The 17,101-nt window shown below is 43.0% G+C and overlaps 2 protein-coding genes across 11 annotated transcripts in view; one reads left to right on the forward strand and one right to left on the reverse strand.

Moving 5' to 3' along the window:
• The window catches only part of Ppfibp1 (PPFIB scaffold protein 1), a 122,736-nt gene that overhangs the window by 66,182 nt on the left and 39,453 nt on the right, over positions 1-17,101 (reverse strand). The gene's annotated exons all lie outside the window — the stretch shown is intronic.
• On the forward strand, positions 2,028-5,224 carry C2H12orf71 (chromosome 2 C12orf71 homolog). Its single transcript, XM_090354286.1, has 3 exons — positions 2,028-2,111; positions 3,688-4,238; positions 4,845-5,224. The coding sequence occupies exons 2-3, from the start codon at positions 3,732-3,734 to the stop codon at positions 5,151-5,153; spliced, it is 816 nt and encodes a 271-aa protein (XP_090210412.1). The 5' UTR covers positions 2,028-2,111; positions 3,688-3,731; the 3' UTR covers positions 5,154-5,224.

Raw genomic sequence — 17,101 nt, forward strand, 5'->3', positions numbered from 1 at the left:
ATTCACCATAGTAAAGATATGGAACCAACCTAGATGTCCCTCAGTTGATGAGTGGATCAACAAGTTGTGGTATTTGTACACAATGGAATTCTATGCTGCTGTCAGAAAGAATGACATCACCCCATTTGTTAGGAAATGGAAAGACTTAGAAAAAATCATATTAAGTGAAGTAAGCCAGACTGAAAGGAACTTAGGCTCAATGGTTTCCCTCATTCGTCATAATCAGTAGAAACCTTGGGCTCTACTAGCAGAGATCTGCAATAGAGCAAAATCTTGATACATAAGGCCATAGAGTATGAAGCTAATTGAAAGGACCTCCAGGATATTGAAACAAAAGCCATATAACAAATGATTGTTGTCCTTTATGTACTATGTTGTCTCTCATCTCCTTTGCTGTCCCTTGGTTATCTCATATTGTTACAGTATCTCACTTTGTTCTGATATATTGAATTTATTTGTATTTGGATATTTGAAATTTGATACGGAAGGGGGAAAACCAAGACGGGTGGGGGGTGTGGGGGGGGAGGGAAATGGGTACCAAGACATGTGAAAGGGTATCAATGTATGTGAATTAATGCACCTTCTATCTGGCAAATGTCATGTAACCCTTTTACTAATTACAATAAAAAAATGCAAAAAAAAAAAAAAGAGCTCTGGGCATAAATGTAAAGTGCACTCTGAAATGGCAAATCACGTTTTTGTGTATGTGTTGGTACTGGGGCTTGAATTCAGGGTCTGGTCTCCCTTAGCTTTTCTCTCCAGGCTGGTGCTCTACAGTTGATCCATATATCCGTTCCCAGCTTTTTGCTGGTGAGCTTGGAGATGGGAGTCTCATAGACTTTTCCTCAACAGGCTGGCTTTAAACCTGAATCCTCAGATCTAAGCCTCCTGATTAGCTAAAATTGCAAGTATGAACTCTCAAGAGTCTGGCCTTAAATGGTAATTCATGTAAAGTGGGAGAAGCACTTGTGGAATATTCTAGCTAAGAGGCAGTCTAACAGTGGGCTCTGTATGGCTGATGACAGAGATGCATACAACCAACACTCCAGTTTTCTACTCCCATCCTCAGCTTTACTCTGCTTCTTTGCCTAGTTCTTCCCAATTAAACCAAATTGAAGCAGGACTCTGGTGGCTCATGCCTGTAATTCCAGTTACTCAGGGTGCTAAGATTTGAAAATTACAGTTCAAAGCCAGTCCAGGGAAGGGAAAGATCATGAGACTTATCTACAATTGGCAAAAAGCTGAAGTGGCACACTGACAGCTTTGAGAGAAAAAAAAGGGGGGAAGGGAAGAGCAAGGCCTTGAAGTCAAGCCCTAGTTCCCTATCCTCCCCTCCCCCTACCAGCTTTAGTAGGCATTCCTGTTACCTGTTCCTTTTCACATTTACTTTTCACTCACCCCTCACATAGCTTACCATCTTTCTGATTTTTCTACAATGAAGACAATGTAGGCCAGCCTCTAGCCCTGTTATCTTCTCTGTTCCACTCCAGCATAGTAAAAAGCCTGTCTGCCTCTGAACCCTATCAGATTTTTCTCAGATACTCAACTTTGAACATTTCCACTTTCTTCCCGCCCACCTTTGGTGTCAGCACTAGGGCTTGAACTCAGAGCCTGGGTGTTATCCTTTAGCCTTTTCTTTCTTTTTTTTTGGGGGGGGGGTGGAGGATGGTCATGGGGCTTGAACTCTAGATCCAGGTCTATCTTGATGCCACCACTCCACCCAGCCTGGCAATGAGACACCCCTATGCCCTCACATGACTGACTGTGGCTCAAGTGGTAGAGCACCAACCCTGAACAAAATCACCAAGCCAAAGCACAAGGTCATGAGTTCAAGCCCCAGTATTGGCACATGAAAAAAAAAATTAAAGAACCATGGCCCTTCTTTAAAGTCACAGAATCCTCTTCGGTCATCTTGCTGTGTGTCCCAAGGGGACAGACCCTGTGTCTTTTTCTCCCATATCCAACTTTGACTTGGCTGCTCTGTTGCTGAGGAAACCAACAGTCCTGGAACACAGACATCAGGCAGTTGGACCTGGAATCCCTGACACCTAAATCTGAAGAATTGCCAACAGCCCATTTATGCCTCAAGGGTTTGAAGATCTTCTTCTCATGTAGGTGGCCATCAAAGCAGGGGAGTGAGAGGCCTCAGTGTGTGTGTATGTGTGTGCATACAAGCACGTGCATGTTTATGTGTGTGTATGCACATGTGCCAAAGCTCTTCCACTCCTTCCATAGATTTCAGACAAAAAGCTGAGCCAAATATATCATTAGATAGTGGGAAGATAGGCATTTAAATGACTATAACCTTTTAGATAGCAACTTGGTACATATAAGAATGTAATGAGACACACAGAGATTGGTAAACATGGATATTGCTACGTATTTATGCTTAATGGTAATTAAGATTACTTAATCATCTTAATAATTTAATGATCATGAATACCTAAAAGTTATTAGTAGGAAGCAAACCAAAGAGTCTTATAAGAGAACATTATAAAATGGTGGTCTCGGGGCTGGGAGTTTGGCCTAGTGGTTAAAGTGCTTGCCTAGCATGCATGAAGACCCGGGTTCGATTCCTTGGTACCACATATATAGAAAAAAGCTGGAAGTGGTGCTGAGGCTCAAGTGGTAGAGCTCTTGCCTTGAGAAAGTCCAAGGACAGTGCTCAGGCTCTGAGCTCAAGCCCAGCACTGGCCAAAAAAAAAAAAGGTGGTCTCTTGATATATATATATATATCCATATATATCTACATACATGTATGTAGATATATATGGATATCTATATATCTATGTAGCTAGATAAATATAGATATCAATATATTGAATCTACATAGATATCTGTATTTGTATACAAGTGTATATATAGTTTCTCTCTTTGTTTGAATTTTTTGCCAGTCTTGGGGCTTGTACTCAGGACCTGGACATTGTCTTTGGACACTTTTGCTCAAGGCTAGCACTCTGCTACCTGAGCCACAGCCAGCTTTTTCTGAGTATCTGGTACCAAGGAATCGAACCCAGGGCTTTGTGCATGCTAGGTGAGCAATCTAGTACTAAGTTACACTCCCCCCAGTTTCTCCTTTTAAAACCTGATTTCAAGCCACACCTATAATCCTAGCTTCTCAGGAGGCTGAGATCTGAGGATCACAGTTCAAAGCCAGCCCAGGCATGACCATGAGACTCTCATCTCCAATGAACCACCAGAAAACCAGAAGTGACCTGTGGCTCAAGGGGTAGGATGGTAGCCTTGAGCTGAAGAGCTCAGGGACAGTGCCCAGGCCCAGAGTGAAAGCCCCATGACTGACAAAAATTAAAAAAAAAACAAAACTGATTTCAGCAGGGCACAAGGGGCTCATACCTGTAGTCCTAGCTACTTAAAAGGCTGAGATCTGAAGATTACAGGTTGAAGCCAGCCCAGGCTGAAAAGACTCTTATCTCTAACTACCAAAAGAAGCCAGAAGTGCAGTATGGCTCAAGTGGCAGAGCACCAGCATTTAAGATAAAAGCTAAGGGAAAGGACCTAGGCCCTGATTTCAAGCCCCAATATCACTGTGTGCATGTGCATATGTGTGTGCGCACATGGGGGGCCCAGAAGACATAGGTCATATGGTTGCTTAAGGCCACAACTTTCTCCTTCTCCCCAACATTAGTTGTTGTTTGTATTTTGTTTTTGTTTTTTTTTCTTTTTAAGTTCCAAGTCAAGGGTGACCTCAGATTTTTTTCCCTTGGAATGTCATGGCCAACTCCCCCTCCAGCAGCGACTACTCAGACACAGAAGACTATGTCTCGGACTCCCAATCTAACCTGAGCCTCTCTGTGGGCTATTTCCCCTGGGAGAACGGCTTTTTCTATGAGGAACTAACCAGATATGAAGACCCGACATGTATGGCTCCTCCAATCCACTCCCTCCCTCCTCCTGCCCAAGGGACCCCGCAGACAAGGAGCATAAGGAGACTCTTGAGGAGACGAGATCAGATTCAGGATGATCCTGAGCAGTTTCACCAGCTAAGCATTCCCCTGGCCTGGGACATGGACGCCGACCCTGACCACGCCGACTCCATACCTCATAGGGATCTACAGAGGTGTCACTGGTGGGCAGACAAGTGGCCTGAAGAGAACACAAAGCTGACTCTTGGCAAACTCAATGGACTTGTATACAAGCTTGAAACATTTCTAGAAAATCAAAAAGCTCAGGAGGAAGATTTCCTGCAGGCCAGCAGCAGCCCTCCACAAATGGCTCAGGTCAGTCACCCTGTCAAGGCTTGTCCAAGGAGACTCTTCCAGACAATGCTGGTGACATCCAGCTTCCAGAGACTCTGCCAGTTTAGGGAACATCAACTCGGGTGGAGATCACAGAGATAATCCACAGGACTGTCAGGATAGCACTAGAGACTGTATTAGGTTTGACAGGGGACCTTTAATATCTGTTGGAGCAGGGTACTGGTAACTCACGCCTATAATCCTGGCTATCTAGGAGACTGAGATATGCCAATCCAGGGAAAAAAGTTAGTGAATCTCTCAGTTCCAATGAATCAGCAAAAAGTTGGAAATGGAAATGTAGTTTAAGTGGTAGAGCACCAGCCTTGAGTGGGAAAGCTAAGGGACAGTGCCTAGCCCCTGAGTTCAAGGACCAATACCCTCACAAAAACAACGAGAGACAGAGACAGAGACGGGGGGGGGGGGGGTGAAGGAGAGGGAGAGGGAGAGGATGCAAATGCAAATGTTATTTATGTAAGTATCAGTATTAGGACTCCACCTTTACAGCTGGGCCATGTTTAGCAATTTAAGTTGAGGTTGACAAACAAGTAGAGGTGGATGGGACTTGACTTAGCCTCCTTTTCTAAGCAGGTGATGAGCCACGAGTCTGAGAACCACAGCATGAGCATTCCAGAGACCTTCTCTAGCTCATCCAGACAGCTGGAAGAGGGGGCGGCCACCTTGGAAGCAGACAGGCCCACCCCATCCTGCCTAAACTTTGGGTGGGCCTTCCGCTGGCTGTGGCAGCAAGTCTTCTCTTCCGTCCGGAGGAGAGAACAACCTGACAAGGCCCAGACAAGATGGCACCAGAGTATACTAAGGAGACATTCTGTTAGGAGCAACACAATTGAGCCTCAAGGATGCCGAGAGCCACAACATCCTCCATCCCCAGATACTTAAATCTTTTCATTAGCTCTTGTTACACAACCCCCATGGGTTTCTCAATAAATAAAACATGTTCTTGTTATTCACATCTGTAGGAGATCTTGACTTAAACTGCTGTAAGTATGGACATTGTATAGAAGATTAGAATGGCTGGGCACTGGTGGCTATGCTTGTAATACTAGCTACTCAGGAGGTTGAGATATGCAGATGACAGTTTGAAGCCAGCCCAAGCAGAAAAGACAGTGAGACTCCTATCTCCAATTAACTAGGAAAAATCTAGAAGTGGAGGCATGGCTCAAATGTAAGAGTGCAAGCCTTGAGTGAAAAAGCTAAGGAACAGTGCAAGGCCTTTGAGTTCAAACCCTAGTACCAGCACTGAGGTGGGGGTCTGGGGGGGCACTGAAATACATTCTCAGGAAATGTGCATGGAAGGTAGAGGGGTGGGGAATGAACTAAAAAGAACAAGGGAACTAAATGGAAGGTATTCTTTTATCCACTCCTTTCTACCCTTCAAAACTGATAGGTGAATTATTACAACTATTATTACTAAGTAGTTTGTACAAAGAGTGAAGTCCTTAAGTCAGGTTCTCAGTATAAGGCTTCTTGATCAATGTCACCACAGAAGATACTTGCTTATTCTCCTCTCCTCCTTTCTTGTGACATTTTCATCCGATCTTACATATTTGATCTGTTACATATTTGAACCTATTTTATCTGACTCAACACCCCCCACCCAACCAGAAGGCAGCAATTCAGCCCACTACTCCTACCCAACTAGAACGATCGCTGAACTTTGAGACTTGGTTGAGTGGCACCAAATTCCGGGTCACTAGGGATGCTACTTCAAATGGCTGAGTGTCAGGCACAAGAGAGCAGCTCCAGTGCTCCCAGGGGACCAGGCTAGTTCAGGAATGTAGACAGTCCTAACATGCGGTGGCATGCTGGCTGACAGGCACACAGGTACCCACGGAGGAGAGATGTGCAGGGAATGCCACTTAACCGCTCTGTGCTCAGCTTTCCTCATTCATAAGATGAGGGTGATAATCACTGAAGCTCCCCAGGGCTCAGAGTTAACTGAGCTAATATGAGCGCTGGGTGATCATTGCTGTCACTGCCAGTCACTCTCCTAAGGATGTTCCCCAGGGACATCCAAGAGTAATGACTTCTTTTTCTACCAGTACTGGGGTTTGAACTCAGGGGCTTCATACTCTTGCTAAGCTTTGTTACTCAAGGCTGGTGCTCTACCACTTGAGCCATATCTCCACTTGCAGCTTTTAGCTGGTTCACTGGAGATAAACGTTCACGGGCTTTTCTGCTAGGGTTAAGCTTTAAATCAGGATCCTCAGATTGTAGCCTGTGGAGTATAGGTATGAACTATCACACCTGGCTTAAGTATCTTCTGTAAGAGATGAAGCCATACAAACATATGACTATCAAGGACTATGGGTGAGAACACTCTACAGAAGGTACACACAGGGCGCTAAAGAAAGAGCAATCAATTCAGTGTGGTGATTCATGTTTATAATCTAAGCTACTCAGGAGGCTGAGACCTGAGAAATGCTATTCAAAGCCAGCCTGGGAAGGAATGTCCAAAAGAAACCGATTTCCATTAAGCACCAAAAAACAAGAAATAGAGATATGTGTCAAGTGGCAGAGCAGAAGACTTGAGTGAAAAAGCTAAGGGACAGTGACTATGCCCTGAGTTCAAGTCCTAGTACTGGCACAAGAAAAAAAAAGACAGAAAAAAACAGAGATATGGAGATGGAGGCAGAGACAGAAGAAGGATGGATGGAAGGAAGGAAGGGAGGGAGGGAGGGAGGGAGGGAAAGGGAAGGGAAGGGAAGGGAAGGAAAGGAAGGGAAGGAAAGGAAGGAAGGGAAGGAAAGGAAGGAAAGGAAGGGAAGGAAGGGAAGGAAGGGAAGGGAAGGAAAGGAAGGAAAGGAAGGGAAGGGAAGGAAAGGAAGGGAAGGGAAGGTAAGGAAGGAAAGGAAAGGAAGGAAAGGAAGGAAAGGAAGGGAAGGGAAGGAAAGGAAGGGAAGGGAAGGGAAGGAAGGGAAGGAAAGGAAGGAAAGGAAGGGAAGGGAAGGAAAGGAAGGGAAGGGAAGGAAAGGAAGGAAGGGAAGGAAAAGAAGGAAAGGAAGGAAAGGAAGGGAAGGGAAGGAAAGGAAGAAAGGAAGGAGAAGGGAAGAAAAGAGGGAAGAAGAAAAGGAGAGAAGGAGGGAAGGAAGGAGGGAGGGAGGCAAGAAAAATCTGCCACATAAGAGGTTGATTTCAAAGGTTTCATATATAAGGTCCTTGAGTTACAAGTATGATTAGTGTAAGATTTTAAACTACTAAATAATTTAGTGTGAAGCCTAGGTGGGAGAGACAAGGTATACCACAACATCCAGGAAAGGATCACAGCAGAGAGAATCAAAGAACAGGACCCTTTGAGCAATTCACTGTGTATTCAAAGCCATAGGCAGGGGTTCTTCAAAGGCAGCCTTCCACTCCTTTCAGAACTGCTTCCCAGAAGGAGTTAAAAGGCCCTCAATACAAAGAAATGGTAAACATTTAAGGCTATGAAAATGCTAATTACCCAGATTTGATCATTCCATACTTGTACATGTATCAAATTACCACAATGCACCCAGCATGTGGTATCACATACCAATTTAAAAGAATTTTGAAAGATGTTGACATCCCTAGGTGTCAAGCTTATATAATCACAGTTACTTAGTGGGCTGAGATCCTGAAGATCACAGTTTGAATCCAACTTAACCAGAAAAGTCTAATGAGATGCAAACCCAAAATACCTGTCAAAAAGTCAGACTGGAGGCACGGCTCAAGTGGCAGAAGTCCAGCTAAGTGAGCAAACAAGCTCAACAAGCATACCCTGAGTTCAAACCCTGGGACTGAACAATACATACAATGAAAGGATAAATGAATACATAAATAACGTTCTACACAATGAATAAGCTCTGTTCTGTTTTTGTTATGGTGCAAGTACTGGGGCTTGAGTTGAGGGTCCTGTGCTTTCATCTGGTTTCTTCACTCAGGGGTGATGTTCTCTCACTTGAGCCACATCTCCAATTCCAGCTTTGTGCTGGATAGTTGGAAATAAAAGAGTCCCACGGACATTTCTGCCCAGGTTGCCTTTAAACTAGGACCTACACAGCTCAGCCTCCTGAGTAGCTAGGATGACAAATGTGAGTCACCAGCACCCCTTTAGAAACCCAAGTGCTTTAGTAATACTTCTGACTCACTTCAGTATTGTATAACCTGCACAATAAGCATGAACCTGTCCCTAAGACTCAACAAGCAATGCACTTTTTTTTTTTTTGGTGGGTCATGAGGCTTGAATTCAGCCAAGGCTAAGCCACTTCCGGTTTTCTGGTGGTTAACTGGAGATAAAGAGTCTCACAGACTTTTGTGCCTGAACTGGCTTTGAACCTCGGTCCTCAGATCTCAGCCTCCTGAGTAGCTAGGATTACAAGTGTGATATACCAGCAGCCAGCTTTCAAGCAATGCCCTTTGCAAGCCCTTACAAGAAGACAAACTTTGGATAGTTAAAATAAAACAAGTATTATTAAATAAACTTTTCAGTCATTTCCAAATTTACTTCTAAGTCCTGCATGTCAGACTATGACCAAGTCCTCTGCTTGATGATCTTGCACGGACTAGAAGTGGTCATGAAAAGACAGTGTTTTTCTGTCATCTTGATGCATCTTGCATCACTATAATTGCCAGTAACACAGAAATTTCATTAATTAATACATTTTGGATTTTATAATCTCAGCCTAAAAACTAAACACGTTCTTTCAAGTGAGTAGGTATGAGTGAGTATGGCCAGGTATGAACTTAATCATTCAATATTAAATATTTCACATTATTCAACTGTAGAATATTTAATATGAATAGTTAATACCTAATGGTCTAGCATTCCTAGCAACACCATGATATATATCAACGGTGGCAATTTACCAAGCAAACATCTGGGTATTCAGCCTCAGCCCCTCAGGGGTAGACCAGTAAACGTGGTGGCCCATGCTTCTCATTCTGACACTCAAGGGGCTGAGATCTGAGGATCACGGTTCTAAGGCATTGCAGCCAGAAAAGTCCATGACACTCATTTCAAATGAACTAACAAAAGTTGGAATTGGACATGTCCATCAAGTGGTATAGCTTGAGTGAAAGCTAAGCAAGTGTTCAAGGCCCTGAATTCAATCACCAGTACCAGTACCAGGGGGAAAAAAAAGTGCGTGTGGGGGTGGGGAGGTAAGGTTAATATAAGGTAGTATGCTATGTCTGCCACTTTCTCAGCAGAACTAAAAACAAAACTGATAAAGGCAGAGGGGGGTGATTGAATGAGACTGGCAAAATACAAGCACAATTTTTTTTCTAGACTTAAAGATGTATAAATTCATAGTGCAAGACCATCATATGAGTCCAAAGCTATTTGAATACAATAACAGCTAAAATCCTCTTTGGAACTAATTAAAAAAAAAACTAAATCAAATGAAAAACAAATTCCTAGAGAGTTTACTAAGGCTCTTATGCCAATATGAAAGAAGTTTTGTTCAGTTAGGAGTTGTTCAAAATGTAATCCTTCAGATTATGAACTGCCAACTGAAAGAACTTACACAGACAATATCTAATTTCAAGCCAAGGGTGGGTTTTATATTGCATGCCTAGAATCAGTCTTTCCCTGCTATCCCCTCCCCCATACTTCAACAATACAACAATGCCCTGCTTTCAGATGTGGAAAAAAAAAAAAGATCATCAGATAAAGCTTTGTGAATGAGCCACTCTTCAGCACAGAAAGTATGAAAGGCAAAGGAGAAACTCCCCACGAGATTATTAGCCTAGATCAAGAAGTCTCTCTAGGAAACAATTTCCATTTCATCTCACCTTTCAAAGGAATCCTATGGCTTTGTGTTTGGTTTTTGTTTTGTCTGAGGGGGGTTTTCCTGTGTTTATTCTTGTGCCAGTACTGGGGCTTGACTTCAGGGTCTGGGCACTGTTCCTACATTATGGGACAGTTGGATGGAGACAGTTTTCTGGCCAATTGCTGAGATTATTTCACTTACACTGTCAGTTTGTGAAGGCAGCCTACAGTAAATTTGCAACCACAAAATCACAATCAACTTGCTTTCTTTGTCACCTGTGCCATACAGCACAGCTGGGAAATCAGTGATCTCAGGGCTGGGGAACATTTTCAGCTAAGTTAAAATAAGGTAACCTGGACTCCCATGGGATATCCTGTGCCACAGTTTTCACATCCTCGTGTTAACTGTTCAAAGACTTCCTTCCGGTCCAATTTGACTATCCTGGACAAGGGGTGTGAGGAGACTCAGTACAAGCTTTGTTTAGGTGTCTATTTAAGTTGAGCCTAAAGGTCACTGTTCATGTTTCAACTACTACACACATGCAAAAAATGGCAAAGATTCATTAGCTGATTTTTTAAATGGTCTGAGCAGAGCTTGACAGGAGAAGGAGATTGCATTTTCCCTAGGAAGAATGCTCAGAATGCAGCCGGGCGCCCATGGCTCTCACCTAAAATCCTAGCTACTCAGGAGGTTGAAATCTGAAGATCTTGGCTCAAAGCCAGTCCCAGCACAAAAGTCTGTGAAACTTATCTCCAATTAACCACCAGGAAACCAGAAGTGGTGCTGTGGCTCAAGGGGTGGAATGGTAGCTTTGAGCTAATGAGCTGTGAGACAGTGCCCAGGCCTAGAGTTCAAGCCCCATGACTGACCAAAAAAAAAAAAAAAGAGAGAGAAAAAAGAATGTTCAGGGTGTCGCTGGCTCATGCTAGGGTGTGTGTGTGTGTGTGTGTGTGTGTGTGTGTGTGTGTGTGTGTGTGTGTGTGTGTGTGTGTGTGTGTGTGTGTGTGTGTGTGTGTGTGTGTGTGTGTGTGTGTGTGTGTGTGTGTGTGTGTGTGTGTGTGTGTGTGTGTGTGTGTGTGTGTGTGTGTGTGTGTGTTTTGGGGCATACCTGTCCTGGGGCTTAAACTCAGGGGCTTAAACCCCTGAGGGTTTTTTTTTTGCTCAAGGCTAGTGGTCTACCACTTGAGCCAGTGGCTTTCTGCCAAATGGAGATCAGGAGTCACCTAGTTAGATTAGAAATTAAAAGCCTGCCCAATCTGGCTTCAAATAGCAATCCTCAGATCTCAGCCTCAATAGTAACTACAGTTTTAGGCATGAGCCACCGGAGTCTGGCTTAGAATATTTGATATGTGTATATGTGTATGGGGGGAGAGTTGTGGGGCTTGGGCTTGAACTCTGGGCCTGGGCACTGTCTCTGAGCTCTTTAGCTAAATGCTAGAGTTCTACTATGCTGAGCCATAACACCACTTCTGGATTTCTGGAGTTTGGCATAGTGGTAGAGTGCTTGCCTAGCACGCACAAAGACCTGGGTTTGATTCCTCGGTACCACATACATAGAAAAAGCTGGAAGTGGTGCTGTGGCTTAAGTGGTAGCTCCCTAGCTTGGAGAAAGCCCAAGGGCAGTACTCAGGCCCTGAGTTCAAGCCCCAGGTCTTGCAAGCAAAAAAAAAAAAAAACCAACAACAACAAAAAAACAATCTCACAGGCTTTTGTGCTCTGGCTTTGAACCAAGATCCTCAGATCTCAGCTTCCTGAGAAGCTAGGATTACTGGTGTAGCCGCCGGCTTCTGGCTAGACTATTTCTTAACGGACATTTACTATTAATATAAATTTTTGCGGAGCTGAAAGCTAAGCCCACAACCTTGTGCACACCAGGAACCCACTCTATCTCTAAGTAAATCTCACTGATTTTTCTTTTGCCTTGTTTTAATTGAAAACCAAAACACCCAGGCACATTGCAGTTAGCCATATTCTACTTTTGTCTGGCGTGGCATATAACCCTTTCCCTCCTAACTCCCAGTGTAGGGCTCCTCCTGCCTTATTTCTTGGCCTAAATTCCTGGATTTGAGTTTTCCTTAAGATTCTTGGCATTTCTACCATTGGCAGTTGTTTCTCATATGCTGAGTTCTCCTGAAACCAGGAAAGCCCTGTTAGAAATAGCTCAGGGTGTTGTAGTGTGACGTAGGAATAAGGATAACAACTCAAGAAGAGCTCAACAAGGCAACGTTTACTTCTGCAAAAAGGTGTGCCATCAACCAAAAATTTTTCAAGCAAGTACAAAGCAGGCAGGCTGCTCCCTTTTTATCCCTATCTCAGCAGGCCCCACCCATCTGCTCCCCTTGGCTGAGCTCAGGAGCAAAATCTACAAAGGGATGTGGCCTAATTAAAAGGATGTAACCCAAATTCAAGATTCTAAGAGATGTCTTAATTAAAGCACAGCAAGAAAAGAACATACTAAACTAGAAGCCAGTGGGCTCAACCCTGTAATCCCAGCTACTTCGGAGGCTGAGACCTAAGGACTGGCATTCAGTCAGCCTGGGCAGGGAAGTCTGAGATTTTTATCTCCAATAAACCACCAGAAAACTGGAAGTGGAACTGTGGCTCAAAGTGGCAGAGCCCTAGCCTTGAGCAAAAGTGCTCAGAGACAGAACCCAGGCCTCAACTTCAAACCCCAAAACAGACCAAAATGAAAAAGAAAAAGTGATCAACAAGGGCCAAGCCATAGGGCCAAAACAATTAGGGCCAGGTGTGTGGCCTAGTGGTCAAGTGCTTGCCTCGTATGCATGAAGCCCTGAGTTCCATTCCTTGGGTGCCACATACACAGACAAAGATGGAAGTGGTGCTGTGGCTCAAGTGGTAGAGTGCTAACCTTGAGAAAGCACAAGGACAGTGCCCAGGCCCTCAATTCAAGCCCCAGGACTGGCAAAAAAGAAAAAGAAAAACAATTATCACAAGTGTTAGCCTAATATGATCCTTTCCCAGACTGGCCAACAAAAGGCCCTTCAGGTACAGGCAGCTGTACCGGCTCCCTCTCACCTTGAAGCAAGTTCCATTTGGCCAGTCACAGCCATAAATGGTTATAGCAAGACGCACTTATCTACTAATCGGGTAGCTTCCATAAACCTTAGCCCACGACAATGGAATCCTCTGCTGTCACTTCCCTCATGCCACCGTACCCCCTCTGGATTATAAAATCCTCCTCATATAAGGACAAGTGCGTTTTCTCTCCCTCTGGAGAGAGAATTAGCCTCCTCAGCTCTCTGCTGGCAATAAACCTTGGACCTTTTTCCTTTGTTCCACATGACTGTGTCCGCAAGGTTTTCTGGGTTGGTGCTTTCAACAAGATTAACAGGTAGGAAACAAACTATGTCAATTTAAAAAAAAAGGGGAGGGGGTGGGAGTTTGGCCTAGTGGTTAAAGTGCTTGCCTAGCATGCACGAAGACCCGGGTTCCTTAGTACCACATACATAGCAAAAAGCCAGAAGTGGTGCTGTGGCTCAAGTGGTAGAGCCCTAGCCTTGAGAAAATCCAGGGACACTGCTCAGGCCCTGAGCTCATGCCCAGGACTGGCAAAAAAAAAAGGGGGGGGGCTTTTCTCACACCTGAAATCCCATTTGTCTAAGCAAAGAATACATTCTGTATTGTAATGACTAAATGTAATGTAAACTAAAAATCAAAAAGAAGACAATTCGTTTTTCACCAAAATTATCTGCAACCTTCAGAAATCACGTTTTCCCTTTGTTGGCGCTGCCCTCCTCCAGCAGGAAACTACCCAGATGTCCACAGACAGAAAGTGGGTTTCCTTGTCTCAGGAATCCCAACCTTATAGGTTATTCTACCCTTTGTCTTCTTCGCTCCTCCCCCAAGCTGAGCTCCTGTTTATTTAACAGAACTGACACCCACGTGTACAACTGTTGAAAAGCTTCCCAGAAAGTGGAGAGGCCAAGGCCGAGAGCCCAGAGGATAGCCAGCTAATCAGAAACCATGAGTAAGAAAAGTTAGACCCAAAATAAATATAGTACAAAATGCCCAGAATAGCTCAGAAAGACAGCTGATGACCTTTTCATCTTAAATCTCTAAATAGTACACAGTCAGATAACCCAAAGATGTAAAGCCAAGCTCATGAGTATTACTACAAGGGGAACGGAGTAAAATTAAAACATTCATATAAAACAATATTTATAGAAATGAACTCCAGGAAATGGAAACAGATGTGTTTTTCTTTGCTGTTTAATTTCATTTTGTCTTGTTTGTTCATTTATCTGTTTCTGGGAGGATATTCAGGGCATGGATATGGCAGAGCAAAGGGTGAACAACTACAGTTGTGATGTTCACTAGACAGTGTTTAAATGAACTATCCATGTGTGGGTCGGGATGGGATAGAAAACCTTGGGAGAGAGGGAAGGGCTGACACTGTCCCAAAAGAAATATACTCTTTACCTGACTTATGTATCTGCGACCTCTTTGTACATCACTTTTATAATAACCATTTAAAAATTAAAAACATAGCTAAAAAAAAATACAATGACACGTTGTATTTGATATACAAATGAAAACACAGTAAGACAAGGTTTGTGTGTTTGTGAGCTTGAACTCAAGTCCTAGGGACTGCCCTTTAGTCTTTTTGCTCAAGGCTAGCATTCTATCACTTGAGCCTCAGTTCCATCTCCAGCATTTTGCTGGTTGGAGATAAGTGTCTCATGAACTTTCCTGCCCAGGCTGGGTTCAAATGGCAGTCCTCAGATCTTAGCCATCTGAGTGGCTAGGATTACAGGTGTGAGTCCATCATGGCCAAGGGACTAGCCTCAGTTGAAGAGAAGAGAAGAGAATCTGCCAAGCTTATTTCAATCCAGGTACTTGCAAAATTTCTAGAGATAGCACTGATTATGTTTAGCCTAGAGAATAAGTGGATCTTATAATGGCTATAAATTGCAACACTCTTAACTTTGACTCTTCTATTGAATGAAGAAGCTCTGCGCTGGGATTTTCCCAGGAGAGCACTAAGGCATGTAAAAGATACCCTCACGGGACCCAGCCTCATAGTCTTGATTAGGATACACTGAGATAAGCTACTACGAGAATTATAAATTTTAAAACTATTAAAAGCTGGGCACCAATGGCTCATGTCTTGTAATCATAGCCACTCAAGGGGCCGAGGCCCGGAGAATCAGAGTTCAAAACAAGCTGGAGCAGAGAAATTCCATCTCCAAGTAGGTACCATAGTTCAAGTGGTAGTGCACCAACTGTCAGCACGAAAGCCAAATAAGAGTACCAAAATGCTATGATCTCAAGGCACAGATCATAATGAGCACATTTCTGGACAATGGCTGTCACCTCTTGCCTCGTTTTCTCTCAGTTTTTCCCTCCTGCCCCTGCCCCCAAGTTGTATAGTTCATTTTCAACATGGTGGCTAGAGTATCACTGCTACATTTGCTCACCCTTCATCCCAACATTTCTGTGCTTTCCTTCTTTACACATCCCCATGAAGATAAACTTACATATAAAAAGTTACAGAATAGAAAAACAGCAACATAGGAGAAAAAAAAGAAAACAAAAAACCCCCCTCATTTCTAATTCTTGGAGTTCATTTTGATAAACACCATTTCATATAATCATACATACATAGCTATTGAGCCTTTATGACCCTCTCCTAAGAATATCCTCCTTGGGTCTCACTGTGTGAATGTCTAGAATTGTGTATAATTTATCATATCCAAGTGTACTTTTTGTCTCTTAATGTTCAAGTTTTGTTTTGTTTTTGTGGGGCTTGAACTCTGGGCCTGGATTCTATCCCTAAGCTCTTCAGCTCAATGCTGTTTCTCTACTACTCTGAGCCACAGCACCACTTCCAGTTTCCTGGCTTTGAACCATGATCCTCAATCTCAGCTTCCTGAGTATTGAGGACAACAGACATTAGCTACCAGCATCCGGCTCAGGGTGTTTATGTGTAGACTTAGAGGCACAATCTAATTACCATAAATGAGGGAAACCAAGCAACCTATGTTTCTTTGGGGCTGGATTACTTCATTAATATAAATGTTTCCAAGTCTTTCTATTTCCTTATGAAGAGTACAATGTCATTCTTTCTGATGGAGTAGAATTCTATTGTGCACATATACCATATTCTATTGATCCATTTGTCCACTGAGGGGCATCTAGGTTAATTCCATATCTTGGCTATGGTAAGCAATGTTGTAATAAACACCGTTATGCTGGTAGCTTTAGTGTGGCCTTCTTTATGGTGTACTGGATAAATACTCAAGAGTTAGATTGCTGTGCCATAGGGAAGCTGAAATATACTCATTATCTGATCTATGTAACTATAACCCCTCTGTGTAGCACCTTTACAATAACAATAATTTTTTTTTAAATTTGAACGTGAAGTATCATAACAGTTGATCTATCTACACTAAACAACATAATAGAATTTAGAATGCCAAGCGTTCATTTATTGCTGAGTGAGGGTATATATTAAATGCAATACTCTTAAAAAGTGAGATATACTTGAATAACTCCTTTCTGAGAAAGATAAATAAGACTAAAAGCCTCCAAGTGTTACTGTTTCAAGTAAGTATTTAATGATCATCTTCAGTATACATGAAAATAAGACTCTTAGCTCTGTAAAAACTCAACATGAATATGGAAATTTATTTATTTATTTTTGCCCATCCTGGGGCTTAAACTCAGGGCCTGGGCACTGTCCTTGGGCTTTCTCAAGGCTTCCACTTGAGCCACAGACCCACTTGCACCTTTTTCTGTGTATGTGATGCTGGGGAATAGAGCCTAGGGCTTCATGCATACCAGGCAAGCATTCTACAGCTAGGCCATGCTCCCTATTTTGTATTTTTAAAGCATGAGAGGACTTATGATTTTAAAAACCCTAAGCTTAGACAGTAGTACTGGGCTATCTTTGTATTTTAGTAAGTATATGTAGATTTCTTTTTATCTTTAAGCACATGGAGGAAAAGAAATGAAACTGTTAATAATAAAATAAATTATAATAAAAAAGCACAGATCGAATAAGTATTTCTAAATCTCTTAGAGCCTCTTTCTTCTTTCCTAAAAAGTTTCAGACCGCTTGCCTATAAGCCATCA

The sequence above is a fragment of the Megascapheus bottae genome, chromosome 2, assembly GCF_031878675.1.
Source record: "Megascapheus bottae isolate mThoBot1 chromosome 2, mThoBot2.hap1, whole genome shotgun sequence".
Lineage (NCBI taxonomy): Eukaryota > Metazoa > Chordata > Mammalia > Rodentia > Geomyidae > Megascapheus > Megascapheus bottae.

Coding starts and splice junctions, on each gene's coding strand:
- C2H12orf71 (XM_090354286.1), top strand. CDS start 3,732: ATGGCCAACTCCCCCTCCAGCAGCGACTACTCAGACACAGAAGACTAT. Junction 4,239..4,844: donor GCCCTCCACAAATGGCTCAG/GTCAGTCACCCT, acceptor TTTTCTAAGCAG/GTGATGAGCCACGAGTCTGA.